This window comes from Pteronotus mesoamericanus, unplaced genomic scaffold (assembly GCF_021234165.1).
Source record: "Pteronotus mesoamericanus isolate MK-2021 breed Mesoamerican mustached bat unplaced genomic scaffold, CSHL_Meso_final contig_166, whole genome shotgun sequence".
Lineage (NCBI taxonomy): Eukaryota > Metazoa > Chordata > Mammalia > Chiroptera > Mormoopidae > Pteronotus > Pteronotus mesoamericanus.
This window is the reverse complement of record NW_026555066.1, coordinates 2,800,438-2,827,494: the sequence shown is the minus strand read 5'-3', so window position 1 is coordinate 2,827,494 and position 27,057 is coordinate 2,800,438. Positions and strand designations below refer to the sequence as shown.

General features: G+C 34.8%; 1 protein-coding gene across 1 annotated transcript in view; it reads right to left on the bottom strand.

Moving 5' to 3' along the window:
• Nucleotides 1-27,057, bottom strand: part of FAAH2 (fatty acid amide hydrolase 2) — a gene marked incomplete at its 3' end in the record, with an annotated part of 92,183 nt that overhangs the window by 60,530 nt on the left and 4,596 nt on the right. Inside the window, 2 exon segments of the mRNA XM_054565704.1 lie at nucleotides 10,535-10,671; nucleotides 21,299-21,381. Of these exon segments, the coding sequence (XP_054421679.1) occupies nucleotides 10,535-10,671; nucleotides 21,299-21,381 (220 nt within the window).

The window sequence follows — 27,057 nt, the reverse complement described above, 5'->3', positions numbered from 1 at the left end:
GAACCGCCAAAGGAAAATGAATAAGAATAAAATGGCAATAAATACCTACCTATCAAGAACCACTTTAAATGTAAATAGCTTAAATGCTACCAAAAAAGACATTGGGTGGTAGAAGAGATAAGAAAACAAGACCTATATATATGCTGTCTACAAGAGATCCATCTCAGAACAAAATATACACATATAAGAAAATAAAGGGACGGAAAAAAGATATTTCTTTCAAATTGAAATGAAAAAAAGCTGGGGTAGCAATACTTATAACAGACAAAATGGATTTTAAAACAAAGGCTATAATAAGGGACAACGAAGGACACTACATAATGATAAAGAGATCACCCCAAAAAGAGAAGAAAACCCTTGTAAACATTAAATGCACCCAACATAGGAACATTTAAATATATAAAGCAAATCTTGAAGGACAAAAAGGGAGAATACAACAGTAATACAGCCATAGAGGATATTAACACCTCATTGACATCAAGGGATAGATCTTCCAGACAGAAAATCAACAAGGAAACAGAGGTTTTAAAGGACACACTAGATCAGATTACTTTAATTCATATCTCCAGAGTATTTCATCCCAAAGCAGCATAATATACATTCTTTACGGGTGCACATGGAACAATTTCTGGGACAGACCACATATTAAGACACAAAAAAAGTCTCAATAAATTTAAGATGGCTGAAATTACATCAAGCTTCTTCTCTAACCATAATGGTATGAAACTGGAAATCAATCACAAGAAAAAAACTAAACACACAAAGACATGGAAGCTAAATAGCATGTTACTAAACAATAAATGGGTTAACAATGAGATCAAAGAAGAAATCAAGATACCTTTAAACAAATGAAAATGAGAACACAACAACCCCAAATCTATGGGTCACAGTAAAAGCAGTCCTAAAAGAGAAATTCATAGCATTACAGGCTTTTATATCAAGAAGAAAGAAAAATCTTAAATAAACAACATAACTTTACAGGTAAAGGAATTAGAAAAAGAACAAGAAACAAAGCCCAAAGTGAGTAGAAGAAAGGAAATAATAAAGATATGAGCGAAATAGCCCTGGCTGGTGTGGCTCAGTGGACTGAACACCAGACTGTGAAGCAGGGGTGTCTCTGGTTCAATTCCCAGTCAGGGCACATGCCTGGGTTGCAGGCCATGTCCCTAGTAGGGAGTGCGTGAGAGTCAATTACACATCAATGTTAATCACACACTGAGGTTCCTCTCCTTCTCTTTCTCTCTCCCTTCCCCCTCTCTAAAAAAAATAAATAAAATCTTTTTTAAAAAGATATGAGTGAAATAGATGATATAGAGACTAAAAAAATACAAAAGATCAATTAAACCAAGAGCTGGTTTTTTGAAAAGATAAAAAAGATTGATGAACCTTTACCCACATTCATCAAGAAAATAAAGAGAGAGGACCTAAATAAATAAAATCAGAAATAAAAGAAAAGAAGTAACAATGGAAAACACAGAAATACAAAGAATTGTAATAAAATGCTATGGACAACTAATTTCCAACAAATTAAACAACATGGGCAAAATGGACAATTTCCTAGAAACATGCAATCTTCCAAAACTCAATCAGGGAGAATCAGAAAACCTGAATACACCAATAACAACTAATGCAATTGAAGCAATAACAAAAAAACTCCCAGAAAACAATTGTCCTGGACCAGATGGCTTCATGGGTGAATTTTACAAAAAAGTCAAAAAGGGACTAAAACCTATACTTTTCAATCTAGTCCAAAAAATTCAAGAAGATAGAAGACCTCAATGTTATTTTTACAAGGCCAGCATTATCCTAATTTTAAAACCAGATAAAGACATTACAGAAAAATAATATTATAGGCCAACATCCGTGATGAACATAGATGCTAAGATCCATAAGAAAATATTAACAAATCGGATCCAGTAATACATTAAAAAGAGCATACACCATCACCAAGTGGGATATATTCCAAGATGCACAGTTGGTATAATACTCACAAACCATAAAATGTGATACACCACATAAACAAAATGAAGGATAAAAATCACAATCATATCAATAGACACAGAAAAAGCACTCAATAAAATCCAGCACCCATTTATGATAGAAAATCTCAAGAAAGCGAAAATAGAGGAATCACATCTAACAAAATAAAGACCATATATAAAAAAAAAAAACAACTTACTGCCAACATCATACTCAATTGGAGAAATCTAGAGGCATTTCCCTTAAGATAAGGAACAAGGCAGGGATGTCTGCTTTCATCACTCTTATTCAACGTAGCACTGGAAGTCCTAGCCACAGTATTCAGACAAAAAGATATAAAAAAGGCATCCAAATAGGAAAGGAGGAGTAAAACTATCATTATTCTCAAATGATACAAGATTGTAAATAGAAAACCCTAAAGACACCTCCAAAAAATCCTACTATATTTAATAAATAAATTCGGCAAAGAAGATACAAAATTAATATCCAGAATTTGTGGCACTTTTACACACCAATAATGAACTTTCAGAAGGAGAAACTAAGAAAACAATCCCATTTCCCACTGCAACAACAAAAAAATAAGGTACCTAGGAATAAACTTAACCAAGGAAGTAAAAGACCTGTAGTCAGAAAACTATAGGACACTGAAAACAGAAATAGCAGAAAACACAAACAAGAGAAAGCATATACCATGTTCATGGATTGGAAGCATTACATCTAAAATGTCTATACTACCCAAAGCAATCTATAATTTCAACACAATTCTTATTAAAATATCAATGGCATATTTCACAGATGTAAAACAAATAATCCAAAAATTTATATGGAACCAAATAAATCATGAATAGCCTCAGCAACCTTGAAAAAGATAAAAAAAAATTGGAGGTATCACACTATCTGTTATTAAACTATACTACAAAGCCACTGTGATCAAAACAGCCTGGTACTGGCATGAAAACAGGCATATACATCAATGGAACAGAACAGAGAGCCCAGAAATCAACCTATGACTTCATGGTCAATATTTGACAAAGGAAGTAAGATGGACTAAAAAAAAAGCCTCTTCCATAAATGGTGTTGGGAAAATCGAACTGGTACATGCAAAAAAATGAAAATAGACAACTAACTTATACCACATAGAAGAATAAACTCAAGATGGACAAAAGACATAAATGTAAGTTGCAAAACCTAAAAATCCTAGAAGAAAACATGAAAAGTGAAATCTCAGATATCTTGTATAGCAATATTTTTGCCACCATATCTCCTAGGGCAAGGGAAACAAATGTAAAAATAAACAAATGGGACTACATCAAATTAAAAAGCTTTTGCACAGCAAAGGAAACCATCAACAAAATGAAAAGGGAAAGCAGTGTATGAGAGAACATATTTGCCAATGATACACTGGATAAGGGGTTAATTTATATATAAAAAACTTATACTACTCAACAATGGGAAGGCAAACTGCCTAATTAAGAAATGAGCAAAAGACATGAATCGATACTTCTCCAAAGAGGACATAAAAATGGCCAATAGACATATAAAATATGCTCAACATCACTAATCATCAAGAGATGCAAATTCAAACCACAATGAGATACCACTTGACACAGGTCAGAATGGCCATAATTGATAAATCAACAAACAACAAATGCTGGTGAAGATACAGAGAAACAGGAACCCTAGTGCACTGTGGGTGGGAATGCAGACTTGGGAAGCCACTATGAGAAACGCTATGGAGTTTTGTAAAAAAAAAAAAAAAAAAAAACAACTAAACTAAAAATAGAACAGCCATTTGAGCCAGCAATCCCACTTCCAAGAATATAGCCTAATAATCCCAAAACACCAATAAAAAAAATATATGCACTCCTATGTTTATAGAAGCATCATTTAAAATAGTCAAGATCTGGAAACTGCCCAAGTGCCCATCCATACTTGAGTGGATAAAAACGATGTGGTAATTTAATAGGGATTGCGTTGAATCTGTAAATTGCTTTGGGTAGTATGGACATTTTGATGTCTTCCAATCCATGAACACTGTATATGCTTCCATTTATTTGTGTCTTCCTTAATTTTTTTTCTTTAGTGTTGTATAGTTATCTGAGTACAGATCTTTCACTTCCTTGGTTAAGTTTATTCCTAGGTACTTTATTTTTCTTGTTGCTATAGCAAATGGGATTTTTTTTTCCTGATTTCTGATTCTGATATTTCATTGTCAGTGTACAAAAATACCCTTGATTTCTCAATATTGATTTTGTATCCTGCTGTTTCACCAAATTCACTTACTAGGTCGAGTAGTTTTTTTGGTGGAGTCTATGGGGTTTTCTACGCACACTATCATGTCATCTGCAAACAATGACAGTTTTACTTCCTCCTTTCCAATTTGGATGTCTTATTTCTTTTTCCTGTCTGATCACTGTGGCTAGGACTTCCAATATGATGTTGAATATAAGTGATGAAAGCAGACAACCTTGTCTTGTTCCCGATCTTAGTGGGAAAGCTTTTAGTTTTTGCCCATTGGGTGTGATGTTGGCTATAGGTTTTTCATATATGGCTTTTATTATGTTGACGTATGCCCCCTTTATTCCCACTTTGCTGAGTTTTTTTATCATAAATGGATGGTGTACCTTATCAAATGCTTTTTCTGCATCCAATGACATATTTCACAGACATAGAACAAACATTTAAAATATTTATATGGGACCATAAACAACCCCGAACAGCTGCAGCAGTTTTGAGAAAGAACAAAGTAAGAGGGATCAAAATACCTGATATAAAACTATATTACAAGGCCACTGTCATCAAAACACTCTAGTTCTCACATAAGAACAGACCCATAGATCAATGGAACATAATAGAGAGCCCAGAAATAAACCCATGTCTCTGTGATTAATTAATATTTGACAAAAGGGGGCAGAAGCTTAAAATGGGGTAAAAATAGCCTCCTCAACAAATAGCATTGGGAGAGATGGACAGCTACATGCAAGAAATTGAAATTTGACCACCAACATATACCATAGACAAAAATAAACTCCAAATGGATAAAAGACTTAAATATAAGTCACAGCACCATAAAATCCTAGAGGAGAACATAGGCAGGAAACTCTCACATATTCCATGCAGCAATATTTTCACCAATATGTCCCCTAGAGCAAGGGACATAAAGGAAAGAATAAACAAATGGGACTACAACAAAATAAGAAGCTTCTGCACGGCTAAAGAAAACATCAGCACAACGCAAAGGGAATCAACCATATGGAAAAATATATTTGCCAATGATACCTCGGACAAGGGTTTGATCTCCAAAGTATACAAAGAACTCACACAACTCCACTCCAGGAAGACAAACAATCCAATTAAAAAATGGGCAAAGGACCTGAATGGGCACTTCTCTAAGGAGGACATACACAGGGCCCAGAGACATATGGAAGGATGCTCATCATCACCAGCCATGAGAGAAAAGCAAATTAAAACCACAATGAGATTCCACTTCACACTGGTCAGAATGGTCATCATAAACAAATCAACAAACAACAAGTGCTGGTGAAGTTGTGGAGAAAAGGGAACCCTAGTACAGTGTTGGTGGGAATGCAGACTGGTGTAGCTGTTGTGGAAAACAGTTTGGAATTTCCTCAAAAAGCTAAAAATGGAACTGACTTTTGACCCAGCAATTCCACTGCTGGGATTATACTCTAAGAATCCCAATACACCAATTCAAAATATCCTATGCACCCCAATGTTCATAGCAGCACAATTTACAATAGCCAAGTGCTGGAAGCAACCTAAGTGCCCATCAATAAATGAGTGGATCAAAAAAACTATGGTCCCTTTACACAATGGAATACTACACAGCAGAAAGAAAGAGCTACTACACTTCACAAGAGAATGGACAGAACTGGAGAACATTATATACAAAGTCAAATAAGCCAGGGGGTGAGAGATAAATACCATATGATCTCACCTGTAAGTGGAACCTAATCAACAAAAAAAGCAAGAAAAATATAACCAACAACATTGAAAGAAAAATCAAACCAACAGTAAGGAGAGGGGAGGAGGGAGGTGGGTAATGGAGAAAATAAGGGGAAGGGTCAAATCAAGGAACAGGTATAAAGGACCCATGGACAAAACCAAAGTGTGGAAGGATTGAGGGTGGAGGTGGAGGTGGGTGGGGCAGGGGAAAGTGGTGGTGGGAAAATGGAGACAAATGTATTTGAACAGTAAAAAAAAACTGATGTGGTACATTTACACAATGGAATACCACTCAGCTATAAAAAAGAAGGAACTCTTACCCTTTGCAACAGCATGGATGGATCTGGAGAATATTATGCCAAGCAAAAAAAGCCATTCAGAGAGATACAAATACCATGTTATCTCACTCATATGTGGAATCTAATGAAAAAAATATACTTACAAACAAAATAAAACTGGAGACACGTATACACAGAACAGAGTGACAGATATACACAGAGTAGGGGGACTAGAAGAGGTTAGCCAAAGAACATATATGCATGTTTGAATTGTCCATGGACACAGACAAGAATGTGCTGAAGGCAGAGGGGCTGGGTGGAGGGTAGGAAAAGGGGTGAAAATGGGGGACATTTGTAATAATATCAACAATGAAATATAAAAGAAAAGAAAACAAAATAAAAATAAATAAAAGAGAAAGCAACAGGGTTTCATGAGAGTAGCCCTTCTATCAGGAACAAACGTTAGAAGACCTAGTTCGAATTTTAGTATTCTAGCTTATTAGCTGTTTGATAATGTTCTTGTAAAAAGTTAATGCAAATATTATTTAAGATGGAACTTATTATTATTAAAATTAATAATAACAATTCATTAATGCAAACTTTTTTCACTTTACCCACCATTAATCTTGCAAAACAGAATGTCTTACTGATGAAAATTCTGAGAATTATAGTAAGCAGAGCTGGGAAGCATTAGAAAACAGACCTGAAGACATAATTCCATTGCCCTTTATAGAAAACTGGCCATATTTGGTTCTTTGTAAAACCTGAACCAACCTCTATTTCTTTCATTTGCCAAAAATTTTGGCTCAAATTCATGAACACTTGATATAATGAAAATCCTAAAATAAAAATCTAAAACTTGCAAAAATTTTTCTTATTTTTTCAATTACAGTTTACATTCTTTAAAATATTTTTCCCATTACACTTTATATTCTACATTATTTTGTACTAGTTTCAGGCATATAGCAGAGTGGCTAGACAATTATATACTTTACAAAGTGTTCCCTTCAATATTTTCAGTACCCACCTGGCACCATACATAGTTATTACAATATTATTGATTACATTTCCTATGCTGTACTTTACATACTCATAACCATTTTATAACTATTAATCTGTACCTTTCAATACCTTCACCTTTTTCACTCATTCCCCAACCCCCATCAACTCTGGCAACCGTAAGTCTGTTCTCTGTTATCTGAGTACGTTTCTATCTTGGTTGCACATTCATATTCTTTAGATTCCACATATAAGTGAAATCATATGGTATTTGTCTTTCTCTGAATAATTTCCTTGGCAGAATAAGCTCTAGGTCCATCCATGCTGCCTAAGATTTCATTGTTTTCTGGACAAATAATATTCCATGTATACATACCACAGCTTTTTTTATCACCTCATCTATTGGGAGGCACTTGGGTTGCTTCCATATCTTGGCTATTGTAAACAAAGCTTCAATGAATATAAGCATACATATTTTCTTTCAAATTAGTATTATGGGATTCTTCAGATGTATACCCAGAAGTGGAATCATTGGGTCATAAGGCAGTTCCATTTTCTAATTTTTTGAGGAACCTCCATACTCTTTCCATAGTGGCTACTCCAATCTGCATTCTTACCAACATTGCACGAATGTTCCTTTTTATCCACATGCTTGCCAACCATTGCTGTTTTTTGATTTACTGATAATAGCCACTCTAATAGATGTGAAGTAATATCTCATAGTGCTGTTAATTTGCACTTCTCTGATGATTAATGACATTGAGCATTTTTTCACATGTCTATTGGCCATCTATATGTCCTCTTTGGATAAATGTATTTTCAGGTCCTTTGCCCATTTTTTATGTGGATTGTTTGTTTTTGTGTGTGTGTGTGTGTGTTGAGTTATATGAGTTTTTACATATATTTTGGATATTATCTCCTTATTGGAACTGTTGTTTGCAATTATTTTCTCCCATTTGGTTGGTTGCCTTTTTGTTTTATTGACAGTTTATTTTGTTGTGCAAAAGAAGCCTTTTAGTTTGATATAGTCCCATTCATTTATTTTTGCTTTTATTTCCCTTGCTTTAAAAGTGAAATTCATAAAATTCTAAGACCAAGGTCCATAAGCTTAGTGCCTATATTTTCTTCTATGTAGTTTATCTTATATTTAGATCCTTTATCCATTTTGAGTTACTTTTTGTCTATGGTGACAACAGTTTAGTTTCATTCTTTTGCATGTAACTTCTCAAATTTCCCAGCACCATTTATTGAAGAGATTTCTTTTCTCCATTGTATGTTATTGGCTCCTTTGTTGAAAATTATTTGCCCATGTACACAAAGATTTAGTTCTAGGCTCTCAATTCTCTTCCATTGGTCTGTGTGTCTGCTTTTCTGCCAATGCTATACAGTTTTCATTATTGTCACTTTGTATTATGTTGTCTTTTACAATTCCATACAAATCTGATGATTTTTTGGATCTATGTCTTTAAAATCTCCTATTGGAATTTTGACGGGGATTTCATTAAATATGTATATAGCTTTGGGTAATTACGGCCATTTTAACTATGCTTATTCTTCCAATAGATGCACATAGATTATCTTCCCATTTCTATGTGTCTTCCTCAATTTCTTTTAATAATGTTTTGTACTTTTCAGTGCATAGGACCTTCACATCCTTTGTTAAGTTTATTCCTAATTATTTTATTCTTTTTGTTATAGTTGCATAAAAATTATTTTTTCTATGTCTTTCTATGAAATTTCATTGTAGTATATAGGAATGCAATGAATTTTTGTACACTGATTTGGTATCCTGCAACTTTACTGCATTTGTTTATTGTTTCAAATAGTTTTTTGGTGGAATCTTTAAGATTTCCTATATAAAGAATCACATTGTTTGCAAAAAGTGACAATTTTACTTCTTCATTCTCAATTTCAATGCCTTTTATTTATTTCTCTTGCCTGAATGTTCTGGTTAAAACCACTGTTAGTCAACATAGTACTGGAAGTCCTCTTTGAATTTCTAAAAGAGATTTTTAGTATTTGCTATTATTTCTTCATTAAATATTCAATACAATTTTCTAGTTGAGTGATCTTGGCCTGGGATTTTCTCTGTGCAGATTTTAAAGTATTTTTACTTGCCTTGTCTATTCATATTTTCCTTTCTTCCTGAATCGATTTTATTTTATCTCTCTAGGAATCTTTCCATTTCATGTATGTTGTCTAATGTGTTTATATAAAGTTATTGCTATTAATTTATAACTCTTAATATGATTAAAAATGGTACTCATTACACTTCTTTCATGATTTTTTTCCTTTTCATTATCTTTTTTTTTTTTTTTTGGTGACACTGGTTAACAAAACTATATGGGTTTCAGGCGCACAGTTCTACAGCACATCATCTGTCACTGTCTTGTGTGTTTACTACCCCAAGTCAAAACTCCATTCATCACTATTTATCCTCCCTATACACTTATATTCATTCTCTCTCTCTCTCTCTCTCTCTCTCTCTCTCTCTCTCTCGCTCTCTCCCACTTCAGTTTGTATAGCTAAAGTCTTGTTAATTTTTTCATCATTTCAAGCCAACTTTTGGTTTCATCAACTTAGTATTTTCTAGCTCAGTGTCTTCCACTGTAATATTTATTGTTTCCTTCCTTTCAGCTTGGTTAAAGTTTGTTTTTTTCTCCTTTATCTAGCTGGCCACAGTGGAAAATTAGGTCACTGATTTTAAACCTTTCTTTTCTTTAAGTATACTCATCCAAATATATAAATTTCTTTCTAATCACTTTTCAGTTGTATCCCATAAGTTTTTAGTGTATTGTTCCTTTTGTTTATTTTTTTAGTTCAAAAGCTCCTTTTTTTTTTAACCTATGAGTTATTTAAAAGGATGTTGTTCAATTGTCAAACATCTGGAGTTTTCATTTACTTTAAGGGCTGCCAGAAGTTAAGAGAATTGCACTATAGAAAAAGCACAGGCTTTTATCAGATTCTCAGATTAGCTTTAGTCAAGCTACTTTAGGATCATGAATTTCAAATTCAAATTTTTAATTAAAAATGAGATAATAATATTATCCTTATAGGCTGTTTTGAGGATTAATGGGCACTGAGCATGGCCCCTCATGTGCCATACAGTTCTAAGAGATGATGGCCATTTTATTGTCTCTCTTCCCAATGAAATTTGCAGAATATTTCCCATCAATTCAAAACTGAAAAAGAACCTCAACATTCGTGTTCAACTTTGGTAATATATTTTTTCAGTTTATAACTTCAGGAAATATAGGCTATTTGTAAGTTCAACCCATGTATCTAAAGGAAGTAAATACAAAGAACAGTACCTTCTAGCTGGAAAGCTTCTTTGACTGTCAAAGGAACCCCAAGGAAGGGCCATTTCTTTTCCAGGGTGGCATCATCTTCCTGCATCTCTGCAAGCTTTTTATCTACAGCATGAGCTTCCTTCTTAGCTTCCTCAAACCTAGAAGAAAATGAAACACTGCTACAGAGAGCTGTGGACCCTAATAAGAAAGATACCTTCTAAGAAGAACTACTACCTGTGGCTAACTGAGCTCAAATTTAAAAAAACAGAGCCCAGCAGCCATTTCTAGACAGGGGCCTCCCATGCAAACTGCACTTGGCAGTGCATATGAACTACTTTAGTGCACTGAGTTTCTTCCATCTGATCCAATACCTGAATTCTATTTCAACCACAAGGACAGAGGCTTTCACAGTACAATACAAGCTGTGCATCTACATCCCCACCAGCATCTTTACTGACTAATCAGAGAGGCTCTATTCTGACCAGTCAGGATAGAACCTTTTGGACCAACCAAACAATGAGGATTTGGAGTCTTCATATGCATGAGGGTGGACTAATCAGAGTCCAGGGGCAGGGTCTTAGGACTGTGTAAATCACCTCTCTGCAGCTCTTGAAGCACACTTTTCCTTTCCATTGAAGACTGAAGATTGTGTTTCATTGGCTATAGCTGAAACACCAAAGATGAAACACTGAATACGTCTCACCAGAATGGAACACAGCAGACCAGTGCAGAAGGAGAAGAGAGTGAGGCAAACCAGACTGGACCAGACTGGACCAGAGCACGCCAGAGTACACCAGAACAGAGCAGAGTAGAGCTGTGTAGCCCAAGAGGTGCCGAACCCCAGGGTCGCCTCAAAGCCGTGTTTTTCTCCTTCATGATTGCACTGTAATATTATCAAGCTGTTCTACAACTGTGATGTTCTCACAGCCAAACTTTATCACAACTGAGCTGTTAGCATTGAGTAACGTTTTCTTGTTCACTGTACCTCAAACTGGGAATTCCTATTGGCATTTAATTGGTGCCACCAACCACCAGTTGATAAAGCATGTTAAGTAGCCATCTACCCAAATTATTAGAAGAACAAGGATTGACATGTTAAAACATACTTGTGAAGATACTTATAAAGATAACCCTTTGAGCCAGTAATTATGCTTTTAGAAATTCATTTAAAGTACAATGGTCTAACATACTAACAAAATACAAACAGAAAGATGGTCAGTGAATCATTATTTGTAGTGGAAAAAATGTGAAAATAATCCATCACCAAATAAATTATTATGGATATCTATTATGAAAAACTGTACAGTCAATAATAGTGATGTGTTCTAAAAGTTTTGATTGTTTTTTTTGGAAATTCTTATGATGTAAACTCTTTAATTTAAAAGAGGTTACAATATTATGTTCCTAATCTCAATAATATGAAAAATATGCATACATTTGAAAACAAACCAAATGTGAACAATGAGAACCACTTTTTGGTGCTAAGGTTATGGGTAAACTATTTTAGTTATTTTTTGTCTTTTGCAAATGTTCTACAACAAGCAGGAATTCCATAAACATACAATTAAATAAGTATGATTAAAATAATACAATTTGAGTATATGTGGTAATACAGTCACTAAATTACATGATCCCAATAGAATTTCTCAGTATTTCAAACAGTAATTCTTCAAAATAAGAATTTTAAATCCTCTAAATAAACTGTCATGTGATACAAAAATTTAACTTTAATAAGGAATTATTTGGCTTACTTGAGGTAGTAATGATGTTTATTAATTGCTTCAACAAATATTCAAAGTATTCAAACAAAAATATGTATGATAAAGTCTATGCCTTTAAATCAAACAACATTTCTGGAGCTATCCTTCCCTACTACTGTGATCTCTATAAGCTCTTTTACCTTGCTGGATTTCAGTTGCCCCAGTTATAAATTTGGGATATCTACCTAGCACGGTGGTTGTAAAGATGTAGTGGGAAAATGGATGCAAATATAGCTGGGAGTCTGTACAGAAAGAAGAATTTATCACTGCCAAGTTTATTGGACAATATTCCAGAAAAGGAAAAAATGTGAGTTCTACAGCTGTGCCACAATAATAGATGACGGCGATGATGGATGGTAATAATGATTGATATGTGATAGGCACTGCTCTAAACATTGGGCAATTGCTCAATCTTAACAATCATGTGAGGTAGGTACAATTATACACAATTCACACATGAGGAAAGTTGGGATCTGGGACACTAAGAATTGAGCCCAAGATTACACATTTAATAAATGACAAAACCATGATTTTATACCAAGGTTTAGCTGGTTCTGAAGCCTAAGAACACAACTCTAGACCTAAGCTGTCCAATATAGTAGCCATAAGCCATTTTTTTCTACTGAGTATTTGAAAATTGACTAGTGAAATGTCAAAATTATAATATTTTTGACACAATTAAATAACACATATTATTAAAATTAATTGAACTTGATTCTTTTTATTTTTTAAAATTAGACTAATAGAATACTAAAAATTATATGTGTAACTCACATTTATTACTATTGCACTCTACTGGTTTACAGTAAGAATACATAAATACATATAGCAGCCCTACTATTTACTATGTGTTCTTAGGAGTGTTACTTAACCTTTCTATATTTCAGTTTCCTCCTATAATTAATGAAACTAATAATATTTACATTATTATTAATAATATTATTATATTATTATATTATATTATTATATTATTATTAATATATATAAATTATTATTAATAATATATAAATTATTATATTATTATAATATTATTATAATATTAATAATTATTATTAATAATGTAAATATTAACATTACATATTTGTAATATTACAATATTAATTGTAATATTACTATTAATATTACATATTTGTAAATACAGCAGTGCCTGGAACATTTTAAACACTGAAATATTATTACTGGTATTATTAATGCTTCTTATTAAAGAGAAAGAGAACCCTAGGCATAGCAAATAAAAAATAATGCAATGAGAACACATGGCCCATTTTCGTGAAAATCTATTAAAGAATTTCTCTATCCTATGTTTACCGAGAACTACTTGCTCACAAACAGGAGTGGGAGCTCCGTTCTTAGATCTGCACTGCAGAATGCTGCTGCTCTCAGTGTGTTGGATAGCTGATCCAAGTGAAACAAATTCATTCTCTCTCTCTCTCTCCCCCCCTCCTATTCTCCCTCTCTTTCCCTCCTCTTCCTCTCTCCCTCTCTCCCTCTCTGTCTCCCTCTTCCTCTCTCTTCTTCCCTCTCTCTCTCTCTTTCTCAATTCAAGTAAAAGAAATAGGTACCTGGGTTGTTTAAAGCTAAGACACAGTTCTGAAATTAAGAATTAATGACAGGACACTAAAAAATAAAGCCTACACATCTAATTTTGAGAGCCCCAGCACTGCCTCACATCGATCTTGGTTGTGCTTATTCAAATCTCTTTTTTTGTGGGGGGACCACAGTGGAGGATATCTCCTTCCCGTCAGTGGAGGTGTTCACAGTTTCTTCAGCCACTCTAGGCTTGGGCCCTGGGGATCCTGGGGGTGACTGAGCATGTCAAGCATGTTCCCATCACCTTGGACAGGCGCTGGTCAGTTTTGAGGTGTGACCTGGTTGATTATGACGGCATATTTGGCGTAGGTGTTAAGGGTAGGCAGAATTATAGTAAGGCCCCCGATGGTGAAGGACGGGACCAGCACTGGTTCCTTGGCCCAGGCACCCTGAGGAAGGCAGCAGGGTTGCAAAGCACCCTGGGTATTACAGTCCCCAGGCTCCACTTCAAATCTCTTTTGAATTCTGTAAAATTGCTAGGATCCTTAACGATTACTATTGTTTTTTTCTCTTAAGCTAGTTATAGTCAGAGTCTATTTTAACAAAAATCATCTTAATAAGCATAACCATTTAGAAACTATGGATGTTTCTGTATGTCTAACGCTAGATATGAGTTAAATTTTGTTAACTCATTTAGCATTTGTCAAGCAAAGCCTAATATCCTGGGTGTTTCACATTCCAGAGACCTTGCAGTCTATCTGAGAAAAAGGGGGTAATTTCTGCTCTATTTCTCTCATCCCTCACCTTTTGGTTGTACATAAAGCAGGTCAGAAAGATGTGAAGCTGGGGATTACCACTCTCTGGAAATAAAAGAGCTTTAAGTTACCAACTCAGTGAGACTGGGAAATCTAAGGCCAGCATTTCTAACAGGAAGAACTTTGTAACTCCAGTAAAACATATACATGCCTACGAGTGCTATTTCTTCAGAACTTCCCAGGATGTGAATTCTTATCCAAAGCAGAAGGGCCTGTAGGTCAGTAAATTGGCCTGAGATCAGGAAAGAGGACCTTGAGGAACAATGTCCCAAACTGGAAATAGGAGGACCCAGAAAGAGATAGGTACTAGAAACCAGCAATAGCTAAAGGAAAAGTTTTGTGAGTGGGAGGTGAAAATAACTCGGGAAACTTGTCCTGAACTAAAAGAGACCCTTCAGATGATAGCAAAAAGATCCCAGTTGGGTAGCAAGCAGATATGTGTAAAAGAAAGGTATAACATGATCCTGAAAACTAAGGAGTGCCAGATCACGGAAGGTCCTTATGGAATACTTACCAGTTTCAAGATTGAAATGTTTAAAGCAGGAAAGTGACATGATATATTTTGTGATTTAGATATCTCTTGGCTTTTACAAGGTAAAGAGTATAAAAGGGGCAAAACTGGAAGTACAAAGACTACTTCAGTAGGCAAAGATAATGGTTGTTGGGACTAAGTGTCAAGAGTTTTGATCTGGAAAAGTAGACAGCTATTTAGACAGCATATATTGAGATAGATATATAGAAGTTATAATTCATTGAGAATATTAGAAAATTAGAATATATGAGAGATAAAGAAGAGGGATAAAAACCATTTTTTGTTTTGTTTTTAGTTTCCTGGCATAAATGACTTGGTAGATCATAGTACTATTCACTGAGTTAAAAATATATAAAGGGGGCCCTGGCAAGAGTGGCCCAGTGGACTGAGTGCCAGCCTGCAAACCAAAGGGTTGTCAGTTAGATTCCCCTTCAGAGCACATGTCTGGGTTGTGGGCCAGACCTCCAGTAGGAGATGCTCAAGAGGCAACCATACATTGATGTTTCTCTCCCTCTCTTCCTTCCCTTCCCCTCTCTCTACAAGTAAAAAATAAAATCTTTAAACACAAAAAACAAATTAGAATCTTATAAAAATATAAATATATATAAAAGGGGAAGGTGATTAATTTTGTTTTAATTGTTCTGATTTTGTGGTAACCAAAGTATATCTAGGTGAAGATATCAAGTAGGCAGATAAATATAAGGGAATATAACTTAGAGAAAAGGTCTGGGAGTTACCATTCTCCAAATATTACTTGAAACCATGAACAATGTCAGAGGCTAAATATATTTATAATTATATGCACCAAATATAAATAAATGTACATGAAATCCTAGGATCAAATTTTATGTAACAATAAAATGTATTTTGGAAATATCCAAGATGGCAAAGGAGTGAAATTTATACTAACTTCCTCCAAGGACCAATCTGGAATTTCAACTAAACTGTGGAGAAACAACTGAACAATAGTGAGAGAGAAGCCTAATAACTTTGGACAGACAGAAGAATCAGCTTCAGCACAACCAAACTGGGAGGGAGTATAGAGGAGAAGCAAGAGGCCTGGCTGGGCACCCACAGGTGGCAGCTGAAGTGTCAGAGGGCTATTTAAGCAACTGGTTAGATCCCCAAGAGAAGTGTGTGGTTTAAACCCTAAGCTGGGATCCCCAGCCTAGAGTACCAGAGCCCAAAAAGTACACAGATAACAGCCAGCTGTGATAAGTGGCAGGGTTGCTCTCTGCCTCAGACAGATGGTTGGAGATGCAAAGAGCCATTTAAAGGGCCAATGCATAAATTTTCATTTGTAGCCACTTACCCTGTGCTTCAGCAAAGGAAGGGGCAGAGTGGGCTAGAGACGCCTGAGGAAAGACTGGGGATGGTGGCTTTGGGGAGAGAACTCAGAGAGTAGCTGCCGGGATCCTGGTGCTGAGTCATCCTCCATACGGCAGCAGCCATCCTGCTCAGGCAGACCACTCCCCTCCCCTCCATGTGGCATGATGGGTGGGGGAGCAATAGCCTTGACCCCAGGAGGGATTCTGCCCTGCCCTGTGGTGCTTAAGCCTAACTGCAGAGTGCAGAGTGAGTCGATTAACAACTGAAGGAGTCAGTCACAGACAGTAGTTCCCTGGAAGTCTTGAACAGGCTGCCTAAGGTCAGAAGGGGTCACTATCTGACATCACCACAGGCATATCGAGAAAGAAAAAACAGTGATAAATACTAGATGCTACCAAGACGAAATCTACTGTGGTCTTCTCCATGATTTGCTATATTTCCTTTCCTGCATTGCTTTTAATATTCATTTCTTGTCCATCAAGCTTGTGCATATTAAGTTCATAGCAATACAGGCCTACCTAAAAAAGATAGAAACATTTCAAATAAACAACCTAACCCTACATCTACAAAAACTAGAGGAACAACAACAAACAAAGCCCAGAGTGAGTAGAAGGAAGGAAATAATCAAGATCAGAGCAAAAATGAATGACATGGAGACTAAAAGAACAATTCAAAGGGTCAATAAATCCAGGAATTGGTTCTTTGAAAAGATAAATAAAATAGACAAGCCTTTAACCAGACTCCTCAAGAAAAAAAGGGAGAGGACCCAAATAAATAAAATCAGAAATGAAAGAGAGATTACAACTTATACCACAGAAATACAAAGGATTGTAAGAAATTACTACAAACAACTATATGGCAAGAAATTGGACAAGCTGGGTGAAATGAACAAATTTCTAGAAACATATAATATTCCAAAACCGAGTCAAGAAAAAGCAGAAAGTCTGAACAGGTTGACAACAGCTAGTGAAACTGAAGCAGTAATCCAAAAACTTCCGGCACACAAAAGCCCTGGACTGGACTGTTAAACAGGAGAATTTTACAAAACATTTAAGGAAGAGCTAACTCCTATCCTTCTCAAACTATTGCAAAAAAATCCAAGAAGAGGGAAATCTCCCTAACTGTTTTTATGAGGCCAGCATCATCCTAATCCAAATACCAGACCAAGACACAAGAAAGAAAGAAAATTACAGGTCAGTATCGCTGATGAACATAAACACTAAAATCCTCAACAAAATATTGGCAAACCTCATCCAGCAATGCATTAAAAAGATCATGCATCATGATTAAGTGGGATTCATCCCAAGGATGCAAGGATGGTACAATATACACAAATCAATAAACGTAATATGTCACATAAGCAAAAAGAAAGACAAAAATCACGTGATCATATCAATAGCTGCAGAAAAAGCATTCGATAAGGTACAGCACCCATTTATGAGAAAAACACTCAGCCAAGTGGGAGTAGAGGGAGCATACATTAACATAATAAAGGCCGTATATAAGTGACCTACAGCCAACATCATACTTAATGGGCAAAAACTAAAAGCTTTCCCACTGAGACTGGGAAGAAGACAAGGATGTCCGCTTTCATTGCTTCTATTCAACATAGTATTGGAAGTCCTAGCCACAGTGACCAGGCAAGAAAAAGAAATAAAAGTCACCCAAATTGGAAAGGAGGAAGTAAAACTGTCATTGTTTGCAGATGACATTATAGTGTACATAGAAAACCCTATAGACTCCACCGAAAAACTACTCGACCTAATAAATGAATCTGGCAAAACAGCAGGATACAAAGTCAATATTCAGTAATTGAAGGGATTTATAAATTTTATTAAAAAATAAAAGCATCTTCAAAATTAAAAAATGCTAAAGAGAATTCTTGAAGCTCAAATAAAAGGACAGTGATTAGTAGCATGAAAAAAATATGAAAGTATATAACTCACTGGTAATGATACATAGACAGTCAATTCAGACTACTGTGGTAATATAATGTTGGTGTGTAAATCACTTAACTTTAAAGTTTAAAAGGCAAATTTGTTAAAAATAACTACATCTAAAATAATTTATAATGCATATATATTATAAAAGGATATAAATTGAGACATGAAAAACATAAAATGTGGAAGGGGTAAGGAGAAGATAAGTTTTGTATGTGATCAAAATGATTATCAACTTAAAATAGACTGTTACAACTACAAGATATTTTATGTAAGCCTCATGACAACCATGAAGCAAAAACCTACAATACATAAACAAAAGATAAAGGGAAAGACAACAAAACATATCACTAATGAATATTATCATATAATAAAGGAAGATAGCAAGAGGAGAAGAAAGGAACAAATGAAACACAAAAGTTATTAAAAATTAATAAGATGGAAATAGTAAATCCTTAACTATTAACAATTACTAATATCATCAAGTTCTCCTCACAGTCAACAAATCTATCATGAAAATCAAAGGACTAAGGTTTTAGCAGACTAAGTCAAAGCCAAATTTCTGAAATCACAGAGCTCAAAGAATTGTCAATATAAAATTCAGGAAATAGGCTATAAGCATCTATATCAGAAAAAAACAATGAGAAGAACTGCAGCAGGTATTTCTTCAACATTGAAGTTGGGAGATAGTTTTTGGAAAGGAGTGGAGAAGGTGGAGCACAGGGTTACACCCAGGTATCTTGCTTGTGTGACTAAACAGAAGAACAGGTTTGGGAAGAAGTGGATAAAGTGGTAAATATTTTCTGATCAGTCAATCAAGAGGAGAAAGAGAAAGCTGGGAACCAGCAGATTAAGAGACCATAACTATATTTCATAGCTGTACAATTTTAATCACTGAATTGCCTGAGAGTCATTTTAGTGTCAAGCAAAAAGGGGGCTAGCAATACAGTAGAACTGTGTATTATCATGAGGCTAGTTCCATTTATTGTGCTTCTGTTGCAACAACAACCATAACAGCTAACACTGAGTGATGATGTAAGGGTCTGTGCTGTGTGCTTTACATATACTTTTCATTTTAATGTTAATATTTTAATCCCAAACACAATAGAAACATAATTAGCACAATAAAGCCCTTCTCGTGCACCTTGAGAGAGGCAAGAAAAAATTGATGTTAAACATAGCACAAATAAACTTCATAAAGTTATTTCTGAACATCTACCTTAGAGACATCCATGTCTTCTCTCTCCAACTCTTCAATCCCTTGAGAGCTACTATACCCTGCCCCATTTTCCCTATCTACCAACCAGGAACCTCTTCAGTCTCCTATTTGTATGCTCACCCATCATTTTCAAAAAGGATGGCAATTTAATTCTCTCTCAGATCTTTATTATAGTATCCTCACACACAGAAACAAGTTCCACAACATAGTACCTCCTTCTTTAGGACTCATACCCCTTAAAATACAATAGAAAAATAAAAGTAACAGAATTTCCTTTTCTCTCTCAAATATTTAAAGATATACTCTGTCAATAAGTTAACCACACACTACATTTCAGATAAAAACCCAGTGCAAAAACTGGGGAAACATCTCCAGGATGAGGAGCTGCAAAGTGTTAGAGAATGGGACCTGTGTAGAGCTGGTCCATAGTAAAAGAAACAAGAGAGAACTCGTGGAATATTAAGACTCTCTGTACTTCTGTTTCTGTGAGCATCAGCACCAGATGTCTATATATTTGGATCATGGCTCTGTCACATACTATCTGTGTTACACTTTTCACATCTGTAACATAAGAAATGTAATATTTTTTGAAAACATTTTTGAAATGATTAAACAAGAAAATATGTATAAAGTAAATATAAAGCACAATATATTTTATGCAGTGTTAGTATTTCATAAAACTATTTTAAATGTTTATAATTTCATAATACTGGTTATTTTTCATTTTATTTACATATACAGTAACTATCTATGTCAAGTAATAATATTTTTTAATTTTTGCAGTGATATAAACTTTCATTTAAAAATAATTGACTTAAGTTAAAATAAGTGATTCAATCATAAGTATATCAATTAAAAATAGAGTTGCTGTGCAAACAAGGAAAGAATCTTAAAGACATTAATTATATGGATGACTGAGATTTGGAAAAATGACATTCTATATCATAGTATGATAAGAACTGTGCTATGTAGGATGCCACAGAAAAACAAATGCAAGTTTTGCCCCTTTAATACCTCACAGCTATCTGGAAGGGTTTACTTGGTAACTGAGACATAGAAATCACATATATAATGTACTTTATTTTTAAATATTTATGTATTTATTAGAGAGAGGGAAGGGAGGGAGAAAGAGGGAGAGAAGCATCGCTGTGAGAGAGAAACATTCATCTGCTAAGCACGTGCCCTGACCGGAATCAAACTGGCAAGCTTTCACTTTGCAGAATGAAGAATAACCAAGTGATCCACACCAGTCAGGGCTGTAATATCTTTTTAAAATAACATCCACTATACTAAATCCACATTGGAAAGTGTGTAGTAATGGAGGGTTGTCTTATTAGAGTCACTACCCAAAACGCCTTATTTCAATAAGCATTCAATGATGCGTACTAAGCTTCAGGCCTTATTCTGGATGTTTGATATGTAAAAACCAATGAAATATATTCCTTGCCATCAAAGATCTTAAAGTCAATGGTGGGTGGGAGGAGGCAGACACAGAAACATAAAAGTTCAACAAAGGGCAGGAAGTGCTGAATTATAAATTAAGAAAGGTCCCAGTGTGAAACCAAAAGAAGGACAAAGAAGAAGAGGAGTCTAGTATATATAGGAAAATAGCATAGTCACAGAAATAGAACAAAAACCATGACAGAGTAAAAATGCTCACCTGTACTTGACAATTCCATTGATCAGTGGGTTCACATCCACAATTCTGTTGATATAAGCCTGAACGACATCTATGCATTTCACCTGCAAAGTACAATAATTTATTTGAACAGGTGTTTATTTAAAGAACAATTTATCAATTTAACAAGTATTGAACAAAAGCATCCTGTGTGCATTAATCACTTTTTATTTGGGACATCTTCAATGAATTATCTAGTGCAGTCCACTGTGAGGAGGTAAAAGATGTCTACTTTGAAGCTAAAAAAATCAGAAATATACCAGTATTAGGAGGCTCTGAACAAGGAATATGGATAAAAGACATAAACTCCCCTCTAAGTAAATAGAAATTGGAGTCCTGATATATTATGTTTATATACTCAACTAGTAAGTATTTATCTAATACATCACTAGTATGATGATGGATATCAATTTTTAGTAATACCCTGAAACTTAACATCATACATCATCTTTGAAAAATCCAGGAGTTGAGGAGTGCATTAAGGCAGAGTTTCCAGATTAAAAAAAAAATAAAGGACACCAAGTTAAATTTTAATTTCAGATGAATAGCAAATACTTTTACTATAAGTAGGTCTCAAATATTGCATGAGTATCATTTTACTAAAAATCATTTATTGTTTATCTGATATTACAATTTAACTGGGTGTTCTGTATTCTTTTTTGCTAAATCTGGCAACCATAGGCCAAGGGTCTTAGGTTAGGAATCTGAGGAAGAATAAGACAAGTAAGACATCTGGGGGATGGATTAGTGTTTATTTATTATATACAATTGTAGTTTTAATGATAATTCTTATACATGGGACAATAAGCATTAGGAAATTAAAAAGCAAAGTAGAGTTTCCAAATAAAGAGGAAAGAAAATAAAATGAAAAGAAACTAGATCAAGCCGGAAAAAGTAAAGGAAAAAAGAAAGTAAGCATGATAAATTGTAAACATTTTATCAAATGGAAGGAATTAAACAAAGTATATCATGCTAAGCGAAGACTGAATTCCTCTATCAGAGGGCGAGACATCAAATTTGGTTTAAAAACAAAGCTCAGCCCTGACCAGTGTGGCTCAGTGGGTTGGGAGTTGTTTCACAAAGTGAGAAGTCCCCAGTTCAATTCCCGGTCATGGCACATGCCTGGGTTGAGGGGTTCAGACCATGGTCAGTACATGTACAAGAGGCAACCAATTGATGTTTCTCTCTCACATTAATGTTTCTCTTCCTCTCTTTCTCACTTCTTTCCTCTCTAAAAATAAATAAATAAAATCTTTAAAAAACCAAACAAAGCTCAGCTCAGCTATACATTGTTTATAAGTAATTCACCCAGTACAAAGAGACAATGAAAGTTTAAAAATAAAAGAATGGTCAAAGATATATTAGGTAAATATAAACAACAAGAAAGCACAGGTGGTACCATTAATATCAGATAAAGCATATTTCAAGACTGAAATATGAAATGATACAATCCATTAAGATTATATAAGTCATATACTTTTTTTGTATTAAAAAAGCAGGCAAATATATAGAGCTTAAATTCTTAAGTCTATAAAGAAGATTCGACCAGAAATATAAGTATAGTAACAGATAATATAGCTCTTTCAGAAACTGACAAATTAAGTAATCAAATATAAGGTGATATCCAGAAAATTAATAATACAGTCAATATGTTCAAGTACATACAGAGAACTTTAATTCCATCAAGAGGAAATACTCTTTTTGTTCATGAACCGTGAACAGAAGATGATGATGTAGTCACAAAGAATACCTTAAATCACAAAGGCAGTAACAGTTTATATCAATTAGGTCAATCATCATAATCCCGTAATACTAGAAAACTAAAGTGAGAAAAGCATAATTTTAAGAAGGTTTAACTATTTCAAAAAAACCGTCTTCCATGTAACCAATGAGTCTAAGAGGTAAACAAAATTAAAATTAAAAATTATCCAGACATTCACAAAAGGGGAAACATTTATTGTTGACACTAATACAGATGTTCCCATTTTCCCCCCTTTGTTCACCTCTACCAATCTCCTGCCCCTCCTTCTATGTGGCCATCTCCACTCTATTGTCTGTGTCTACAGGTTATGCATATAGGTTATTTGGCTAATCCCTTCACCTTTTACATCCATGCCCCACTCCCACCTCCCCTCTGACAGCTGTCAGTCTGTTCCATGTGTCCATGCCTCTGTTTCTATTTTGTTTGTCAGTTTATTTTGTTCATTATATTCCATATCAGCGAGAGCATATGGTATTTGTCTTCCTCTGACTGGCTTATTTCACTTAGCATAATGCTCTCCAGTTCCATCCATGCTGTTGCAAAAGGTAAGATTTTCTTCTTTTTATGGCCGTGTAGTATTTCCTTCTTTTTTGTGGCTCAGTAGTATTCCATTGTGTAAATATACCACTGCATTTTTATTCACTCATCTACTAACAGCACTTGTGCTGTTTCCAGGTCTTCTATTGTAAATAATGTTGCTATAAACATGGGGGGTGCATATAATCTTTCAAATTGGTGTTTCAGGAATCTTAGGCTATATTCCCGGAAGTGGGATTGCTGGATCAACAGGCAGCTCCATTTTTTTGCCTATATGGTCAATTAATATTTGACAAAGTTGGCAAGAGCATACAATGGAGTAAAGACAGTCTCTTCAATAAATGATGTTGGAAAAATTGGACAAATACATGCAAAAAATGGAACTAGACCACTAACTTACACGATACAGGAATAAATGCAAAATGGGTAAAAGACTTAAATGTAAGCTATGAAACCATAAAAATCCTAGGAGAAAACCTAGGCAATAAAACCTCAGACATCTCTCATAGCAAAATTTTTGCCTATATGTCTTCTAGAGCAAGGTAAATAAAAGGAAAAAATAAACAAACAGGACTACTTTAAACTAAAAAGCTTCTACACAGGAAAAGAAAACATCAACAGCCCTGGCTATCATGGCCCAGCAGACTGTGTGCCAGCCTGCAAACCAAAAGGTCTCAGTTTTGATTCCCAGTCAGGGCACATGTTTGAGTTGTGGGCCAGATCCCCAGTAGTGCTTGAGAGGCAACCACACATTGATATCCCTTTCTTTCTCCCTTCCTACCCTTCTCTCTAAATATAAATAAATAAAATCTTTTTTTTAAAAAAAGAAATCAACAAAATGAAAAGGGGTTAATTTCCAAAATATATAAAGAACTTCTACACCTCAACACCATGAAAGACAACAACCCAGTTAAGAAATGGGCAGACAACCTGAATAGACAGTTCTTCAAAGAGGACATACAAATGGCCAACAGACAAATGAAATAATTCTCAACATCACTAATTATCAAAGAGATGCAAATTAAAACTACAATGAGATTCCACCTCACACTTGTCAGAATGGCTACCATCAATAAATCAACAAACAACAAGTACTGGCAAGGATGTGGAGGAAAGGGAACCCTCACACAGTGTTGGTGGGAATGCGGATTGGTGCAGGCGCTATGGAAAACAGTATGGAGTTTCCTGAAAAAAATTAAAAAGGAACATTTCTTTTTTTAAGTATATTTTATTGATTATGCTATTACATTTGTCCCAATTTTTATCCCTTTGCCCCTTCTGCCCATTACCTGCCTTCCTTCCAGCAATCTTCGCCTTAGTTCATTCATGTCCATGGGTCATACATATAAATTCTTTGGCTTCTCCATTTCCTATACTATTCTTAACATCTCCTGGTATATTTTCTACCTACCAGTTACGCTTCTTAATCCCTGTACCTTTTCCACTATTCTCCCCCCTCCCCGCTGATAACTCCCCATATGATCTCCATATGTACTATTATATTCCTTTTCTATTTCTATGCTTTGTTTTTTTTCTTATCAAAACCTGTAGAATACAGCTAATGCTGTTCTAAATGTTTATTTCCATAAAAATAAAAAGACGATATAAGCTATCCAACTTGAAATAATAGGAAAATAAAGTAAATGAAAAAGGGAATTAAAATGAAATGAAAAAAGTATGAGGAAATAAAGATAAAATTTAACCACAAAAATAGCAAAAGTAACAACAAATCCAGTTTAAAAGGATCATTAAAAAGCAAATTTTAAAAACCTATAAAACTGAAAAATCCTGACAAGCATAACAGAGAAAGAGGACAGGGAAAGAGAGAAAAATGAGCTAATACTAAGAATGACAAAGAAAATATACTATAGATACAGGGGAGACTGAAAAAAATAAGAGAATGTTACATGTATGCTTTCTACTGGGCTAACTGTTACTTGTCCTTTAGAATTGTATACCTAGTAGTTTCTTAGTAAATATTTTCTAAATGCATGCATGAATAGTGATTTCAATCTTCATAAATCAATTCTCTAGTCCAGTGATTTTCAAACGGTATGCTGCAAGGATTTTTAAAACATTCAATACCTGACTACTTTTCAGGGGTACTGACCTCTTTTCCCTTAGACTGTCAAATTAAAAATTACAACAGTCAATATGATAGCCATCTGGTGTGAATAAATCTAAATTTTCTTCAGATTGGCAAAAAAACATATTTTTTGGTGTGCCACAGAATTTTAGTAATTTGTTTATGTGTGCCGTGAGATGAAAAAGGTTGAAAATTGCTGCTCTACTCTAGTGTACAAACATCTCCAGAGTTAAGGGCCTAAGTGACAAGCCAAAGCTTTAAGCCTGGACACTCCACCAAAGTATACAACTTCACAGATCTTCAAAAGCTCCAACTGCTACTCTAACTGAACTTGTAGTATGGAGAATATGACCCAGCCAAGCAACAACAAACACAAATGGACATTAGAGGTAGAGTGTAATACAATAACTGCTATTTGCTGTACACTTATTATGTGCCATACATTTTACATCTGTTAATGTCATGAAATCCTCCATCAACACATGTAATATCCCCATTTTATAGATGAAGCCATTGAAGCTAAATGAGGTTACATTAACCCTTTTGGCACAGGAAAAATGAAGAATATGTAAATGGTTAGAAAATTCAATCACTACAGAAAGGTACAAATGAAAATTGAAATCCATTCTCTCTCCTTTTCTCGTTCCCTACCTCCCTCCCTCCCTCCCTCTCTCCTCTCTCAACCTCCCTTATACTCCTTATACAGAGGAATCATATTGTATTCATTGTTCTGCATTTTTTACCATTTAACATAATTTAATACTATTTCCATATCAATTTCTTTAGATCTACTTTACTGTTGTTAATGGCAGCACCATATTCTTTTTAAACTAAATTTATTAGGGTGTCATTGGTTAATAACATTATGAAAATTTCAAGTGTACAATTCTATAACACATCATCTGTATATTGCATTGTTTGCTCACCACCCAAAGTCTACTCTCCTTCTTTTTATTTTTTAATTAATTGTCTATTTATATTGTTTATGTTATTACAGTTCCTGTTTTTCTCCCTTTCCCCACCTCTGCCCAGCCCCACCCTGCCCTCTCCCTAAGCCAGTTCTCATATTGTTGTCTATGTCCTTGTGCTTGAATGTTCTTTGGTTAATCCCTTCACCATCTTTCATCCTGTCCTCTCCCCTCATCTCCCCCTCTCTCACCCCACAACTGCCAGTCTGTTTGATGTATCTAAGTTTCTGTCACTATTTTGTTTGTTAGTTTACTGTGTTCATTAGATTCTACATATAAGTAAGATCATGTGGTATTTTTCTTTCACTGACTGGCTTAATTCACTTAGCATAATATTCTCCAGGTCCATCCATGCTATTGCAAAATGTAAGAATTAGTCTCCTGCTGT